Below are 7,042 nucleotides of genomic sequence, written 5' to 3'. Positions count from 1 at the left end.
GCAGGATGATGTACCTGAGGCCCGGAGAGTACAGGAGCTTCAGGGAGATGGGAATGAGCGGGATGAGGTTCATGAGCATGAGGCGCATCATGGACATGTGCTAAACAAATTCACAAAAAATAAAAGATAAAGACAAAATCTTACATCAGTGACTTTTTGTGTTGTTCTTTATTATTTCCTCTAATATAGTGAATAAACGATCATTAAAGGGGTTTGAAAGGGAAAAAAACACAATGAAATGGTTACATTATTCTCTAGAGACACACACCATCACCATCAACTTAATAAAATAATAAATACACCACATGAACTTGGGGGAAAAATTTAATTCTCTATAAATAATCAAAAAGTGTGCCACAGTTTTATAAACTAATCCCAGTATTATAACCAGCACACATTAAATATTGTTGTTCTATTAAACCACGTCAAAGTATAGTTTTGATTAAAAACCTCTTTATTGCAGATCAGTAAGTTATTAAGCAGTGTTAACTTAAAACCCCAAACAAAGTAAATATAATATTTAATTTAATCGTTTTTTCCACTTAAACGTTCACTGAAATGTTATATTATAGTATGCCACATAATACCTTCAGATTACGCCTGAAATGAATGTTAAATACAAACCAAAGAAAAGCACCACCTTGTTATAAGTAAGCATGTGTGTATGTGTCTAACATCAACCAATTATTTGCTACAGTATAGATTAAAAAAAAAAAACATGAACCTTTATAAATTAGCTTAAGCACCATTGCATTACCATTTACATACATTCAGGGTGTAGTATCAGTTTAACAACAGCATTTGTGGTACTAGCACAAATAACTACATTTAAATACGGCTCTATTACTTTTTGAGTATATCACCACAAAATAAAAACACTAAATCATTTTCAAGGTAATCACAAAGAAACTCTTTTGATCTAGAATAATAGAGCCTGTCAGAGGATGCATAACAACCCTTTGCCATCAGCATTCACAGAGGGACTAACATTGGATGCTGCTGACTCATGGTTTCCATACAATGGTGACATCAACTGTCTGGATGTCACGTTAGCTATAAAAAAGGCTTAAATCTGGGATAGGATTGCTATAGCGTCATTCAGTCTATCAGCCACGATGCACGGCAAGGTACGTGTATTAGAGAAAATAGATCAAAATTTGTATCTTTCTGACCTAAAACAAAAGCTATGATTTTAAAATGTTTACTGAATTCTGCCTCGTCTGTTGGATCCAGATCATCTTCTACGAGGACAAGAACTTCCAGGGTCGCTCCTATGAGACCAGCAGCGACTGCGCTGATATGTCCTCTCACCTGAGCAGGTGTCACTCCTGCAGGGTGGAGAGCGGCTGCTTCATGGTCTACGACCGCCCAAACTTCATCGGAAACCAGTATTTCATGAGGAGGGGCGAGTACTCAGACTACCAACGTATGATAGGTTTCAGCGATTGCATCAGATCCTGTCGTATGATCCCCATGGTACAGTACCGAGATTGCTAAACTTTCATATATAAACTAATACGGCCTAATAATAATAATAACATATGTGTCATATGTGATATGGCTTTTGCAAAATGTCCATCAACATAGTTCACAGAATGAATAGTATATCAAAACCTTCGTCTCTTACATACGCTGGTCTGGGTTCCTTAAATTGGTAATAAGGCTTAGCTGGTTTGGGGCCTCTGTCATTAACTCTCCCACACTGTGGAACAGTTCGTCCATTGAAATTAAAATAGCAACTTAAATATTTTCTTGAAGCACTATTTTAAAACTTTTAGGAAATTTTTTATGTCTCTCTTTTCAATTTCTTTCTTTGAAGCACTTTGTAACTTGGTTTAAAGAATACTTTATAAATAAGGTTTATTGCTAAGATTATTATATAAAATAATTCATGCTTACATTGTAATATTAACAGCACAAAGGGTCCTACAGAGTAAGGATATATGAGAGGGAGAACTTCGGAGGTCAGATGTATGAGCTCATGGATGACTGCGACAACTTCCAAGACCGCTACCGCATGTCCGACTGCCGGTCCTGCCACGTGATGGATGGCCACTGGCTGATGTACGAGCAGCCCCACTACAGAGGCAGGATGATGTACCTGAGGCCCGGAGAGTACAGGAGCTTCAGGGACATGGGATATGACGGAATGAGATTCAGCTCCATCAGACGCATCAATGAATCCTGTTAACAACAAATACATTTTAATCTCGTAAAGAAATAAAAGAATTTTCGTGCACCAGATGGCATACACAATTTGTAATAGTGGTAATCAATTAATGTGATTTAACTATCCTTTTACATTGTGTTATGTGATTCCAAAATTGAAATAAACAGTAGAAAATAAGATTTGGTAAAGTCTTGCTCCCCATCATTATTTTCTCCTAGGCATTATTCAAATATACATACATCTTCCAGGTTTTCCAGGCAACCTCGTCTCTTCTGAAGATTATTGTAAATATGGTTGGAGTTATTGATGATTTTTAAAAAGTGATTAAGAATATTTTCAAGTATCTTTGAACATTTTCAGTTAGACTCATATAATTATTTAATTATGCCTGATTTGTTTTGTAGCATATAATGTAGTGACTGATCAGTTCTTAAAGGCACAGTCCATGAAGCGTTCATTCTACCTTAACATAACGGACTCCATCAACATGTGCTAACACAGATTTGTGGCATGTGAAAAAAATGTCCTTCTCTTTCCTTGTACTGCACTTTTAATATAATGGTAATATTCAAGTCTGTACACATATTCATTTGATAGCATCAGTTGACTCAGAAGTTAGTTATTTGTTTTGACGTGACCATCAAAAAGGAAACTTGGTCTTTGTGACTCCAATTAAAAGCCAAAGGTTGTTGCACGAAAGTATTTTTCACATCAAAAAATGAAAGATGTTTTTCTTGCGACTTGCGACATCAGATTTCTTCCAATAAATATTCACAGTAAGAGCACTGTTTCGGTCATTCTTGTCACTTTCAGAAGAAAATACAATCTAGTTCTGATCCAGTTATATGGCCATGTATCAACATTGGCCTTATAACAAACCTTGTTTTTCACATCATATCCGAGAGCGAACACTTATTTCTGACCCATCTGTATCAGACTGCCTGAAAAAGGCAAACAATGCTTGTTGTTGTCTAAAAATTATTATTATAAGTCAAAAATAATCTCATAAGAAAACAGCAGCTGGAAATGTGTTAAACTGTAAAGAAAACTAAAATATGTAGAATTTAAAGCTAGGAAACCTTAAAAGAAGAAAGCAATAGTTACTCTACCTCACCGAGGATCTTACTATCTTACTTTGATTTTTAGAGATTTTGATTTATTGTTTTAATGGCTGAAGTCAAAGAGTATAACTCCAGATCGTAACAACCTACATCTATACCCAGTGTATTGTTTTTATGTGAGAAATTACAGTAATATAGAAAAACTCTTTTTTTTCTCATACATACATATGAAGGAAAGTCATGGGAGGACTGCATGGACATCCACTGTTAATTTGTCAATGACAATTTCATTAACAAATAAAACATTTCATCAGCTATAAAACATTAACATTTCCACTTTGAGGTCACCCACTGGTTTTGGAACACATTTTAAGACGTTAGTGCTAATGTTTTGGCCAATGTTTGTTTGTTTGTTTGTTTGTTTGTTTGTTTGTTTGTTTGTTTGTTTGTTTGTTTGTTTGTTTGTTTGTTTGTTTGTTTGTTTGTTTGTTTTGGGAGCCAAAAGTGACCAGGTTTGGATGACAGAGTGGAATCCTAAGCCAGGTAGAAATGTGGAAAAGCCTGGTTAGCATGCTGTACAAATAATTCAATTTCAGTTCAGTTCAATTTTATTTATATAGCTCCAAGTCACAGCAGCAGTTATCTGCTACTCAGTGCTAACAGCCTAATAAAGCACTATAACTTCCCTCATCAAAATGCCCACATTTAATGGAAGTGAGACCATACTGTACATCACATGAAAACATTTGCCAAGTAATTCCATTAAAAAAGCTCCAGAAGACACCAACAAAACAAATGCAGTTGAGAGGTCCAGTTCAGACAACAGCCATTGTCTACAGCTAATAGTGTCAAGAGACATGTCAATCACACAGCCATGCATATAACTCCAGTATTCAAGTTAATGGGTTAAAAAAGAAGAAATCACCTGCAGTACACTTGTTATGAAAGGGCTTGAATATCATCTACAAATTATGTAAGGATTAGCTTCATGAATAAATCACCATGATATCCATGAAATTCATTGGCAACATCTCATTCATTACATTAAACTAAATGAGGGCCAAAAAATACTTGATGGAGACATATTTAGACTAACATATCAGTAGATTATCTGTCACTTATAGGTTTTATAGGTTTACTCAGTTTTAATGAATTGATTCAATCCTCTATTGAGTCCAATTAAATTTTAACAGATTTTAAAGATTTGATTTTTGGCTAATTTTGGCAAAAAGAACAAAAAAACAGAATGTTCTTTCACCTGTGAAACATTAGAGATGAAAACTTTAATGAGGCCTTCAAAGAATGCTATGTTTGTGGAAAACACGCTCTCTCTGTTATTCAGCTGCAAAGACAATACACAGCGGGGCCTCTTCTCACAAATGCAACCCCCGCAAATCACGATCCGTTGAAGGTCCCTTTGAATTGAAACGTACACGGGGGGCCTCTGCTCCATGTTGCTCTGTCAGGAATTTGAACAATGGGGTCATGTATCTTTCGGCGTGAGGTCAGGTATAAAAGCAACTCGTGGGATGTCGTGAAAACTGTGCAGTCCTTCTGAGCCTAAAGAGTCCTAACTGAAACCATGACCATGGGAAAGGTGTGTGCAGCTTTGGCTATTTCATTGTTCGGATTTTTTGCATTTGATTGGATGCTGAACAAATGTGGATGCAATGCAAAAAGTACGATATCCAATAGTCCTTGTTTTTTCTCTTTTTTTCAATTTCAGATCATCTTCTATGAGGACAGGAACTTCCAGGGTCGTTCCTATGAGACCAGCAGCGACTGTGCTGACATGTCCTCCTACCTGAGCAGGTGCCACTCCTGCAGGGTGGAGAGCGGCTGCTTCATGGTCTACGACCGTACCAACTACATGGGAAATCAGTTCTTTGTCAGGAGGGGAGAGTACTCTGACTACCAGCGTATGGGCATGAGTGATTGCATTAGGTCCTGCCGCATGATCCCCATGGTACTGTAAATTGAAAACTCCTTCTAATATCTGACATATGGTGTAAGATGCTGAACCTGGCGAAAGCATATTAACGAGATCTCTTTGATTCATTGTTATTCATTTCAATTTACAGCACAGAGGCCAGTTCAGGATGAGGATCTATGAGAGGGAGAACTTCGGAGGTCAGATGTACGAACTGATGGACGACTGCGAGAACATGATGGATCGCTTCCGCATGTCCGACTGCCAGTCGTGCCACGTGATGGATGGCCACTGGCTGATGTACGAGCAGCCCCACTACAGAGGCAGGATGATGTACCTGAGGCCCGGAGAGTACAGGAGCTTCAGGGAGATGGGAATGAGCGGGATGAGGTTCAATAGCATGAGGCGCATCATGGATTCCTGTTATTAGAGCACCAGTGTATAAAAGCATGATTTTAAATAAAAATCGAATAATTCTCTTTTAAATGAATTTGTCACTGAGTGATCGGAAACTTGCACAACAAACCAAAATAAGACACGCAAACATAGGCTACATTTTTGTATAAATTATAACCCTCTAAGTAGCAACAGCTAACTTTTAAGTGCTATGCTGTGTATTCAGTTTAACAGCAAACCTTTAGGGTCACTATGCTGCACACCACCAGATGACAGCATATCACCATTTTTATTTATATCTGTAAATGTAACCACAGTAAATGGTTACATTTAGGCAAATTATAAATACATTAAATACACAGCAATATTAGAAATGCAGTATATGTGAATGCAGTCCTTCTGTTCTGCAACATTTGCCTTTTTATTCATGCAACGACCTGTAAAAAGGCAGCATAAAGAATAAATGGCAACTAATTCTTTAATATTTTTCAATAGCATATGCTGTTTCCCTTCTAGTTAGAATAATTACAATTTAATTAAATTAAAGATGGCAGGTCGTAACACATAGTCACATATATAGGACATGCTATTCATAAGAAGACATTGCCAGCTTTAAATCTGCACTTTTTTTTCTCTTATTAAAGCTAAACAAATTATGTAAATATACTGCAGTCATACCAGCTTTCTTTTTAGGAAGAAAACAATGAAAGCAAAAACAATGTTGTTTGCACTGTAACAGTTTATAAAGGAGCCAGGTTGATCCACAGCAGAACTGCACTGCGACCTGTTGGTGTGATAATACTCTTTTGTTCTGCACAGTTCAGTAAACAGAACAATATCCATTTTGTTGGAGTCACAAGAACTTTCTAAACTTGAATTAGCAAAATAAAAATAAAACGACAGAACAGAAGCAAAGCCTCTGTTTTATAGGGGTTTTTGGCAACTACAGGTGTCCGTAAGTTGTCGCTGGTGCATTTCACTGAGAGAAAAAGGAAAGAGAGCTAACTTCACTCAGAGATGGAGAAAGATAAAGACAGGACAGGAGAGGAAGAAGAGAGGTTAGATTTAAAGGACCGCTCAGTGGGGTTGGATAAACTGGAAATTTAAAGCTTACATGTAAGTCCTCATGTTTTAAATCAGATGTCGGGTCTAACATTATGTTGTTGTTTTTTTCATATCATGAAACCTGCTGCAAAACGAACTGAGGTAGACTGACTGTGTTATTCGAAGTCTGCATGAAAATCCTCTGCGGGTTAAACAGGTTAGTTTGCTGCACTGTGATGGATTTAAAGTAAAGAAGAGTGTGTGACTGGTGCACAGTGGCTGTGGTTTCACAGCCTGTACACAAAGAACATCTGTTAGATTTGTATTGTTGATTGTCATTTATGCTTAGAAATATTTACTTATATATGCTTAGAGTTTTGTAATTAGTTGTAGATTGGTAGAGGTTTTGATCCTTGATAGTCTGCAAACTTTGTGTGTATT

The 7,042-nt window shown here is 36.9% G+C and overlaps 3 protein-coding genes across 3 annotated transcripts in view; all 3 read left to right on the top strand.

Moving 5' to 3' along the window:
• The window catches only part of LOC121815252 (gamma-crystallin M3-like), a 25,315-nt gene extending 25,172 nt beyond the window's left edge, over positions 1 to 143 (top strand). The window contains exon 5 of the mRNA XM_042225268.1: positions 83 to 143. Coding sequence (XP_042081202.1) covers positions 83 to 104 — 22 coding nt within the window. The 3' untranslated portion in view covers positions 105 to 143. The remainder of the gene's footprint in view (positions 1 to 82) is intronic.
• An 895-nt stretch (positions 144 to 1,038) lies between these two features.
• Positions 1,039 to 2,347, top strand: LOC102293501 (gamma-crystallin M3). Its single transcript, XM_005933416.2, has 3 exons — positions 1,039 to 1,127; positions 1,234 to 1,476; positions 1,916 to 2,347. Exons 1-3 carry the CDS (start codon positions 1,116 to 1,118, stop codon positions 2,189 to 2,191), a joined length of 531 nt encoding a protein of 176 aa, XP_005933478.1. The 5' UTR covers positions 1,039 to 1,115; the 3' UTR covers positions 2,192 to 2,347.
• Positions 2,348 to 4,765: 2,418 nt separating this feature from the next.
• LOC102293787 (gamma-crystallin M3) lies at positions 4,766 to 5,647 on the top strand. The gene is made up of 3 exons (XM_005933417.2): positions 4,766 to 4,828; positions 4,958 to 5,197; positions 5,313 to 5,647. The coding sequence occupies exons 1-3, from the start codon at positions 4,814 to 4,816 to the stop codon at positions 5,589 to 5,591; spliced, it is 534 nt and encodes a 177-aa protein (XP_005933479.1). The 5' UTR covers positions 4,766 to 4,813; the 3' UTR covers positions 5,592 to 5,647.
• The last annotated feature ends 1,395 nt before the right edge of the window (positions 5,648 to 7,042 follow it).

Source organism: Haplochromis burtoni, unplaced genomic scaffold, assembly GCF_018398535.1.
Source record: "Haplochromis burtoni strain Fernald_Lab_line unplaced genomic scaffold, NCSU_Asbu1 Contig_165, whole genome shotgun sequence".
NCBI lineage: Eukaryota > Metazoa > Chordata > Actinopteri > Cichliformes > Cichlidae > Haplochromis > Haplochromis burtoni.
This window is presented reverse-complemented; position numbering and strand designations above follow the sequence as displayed.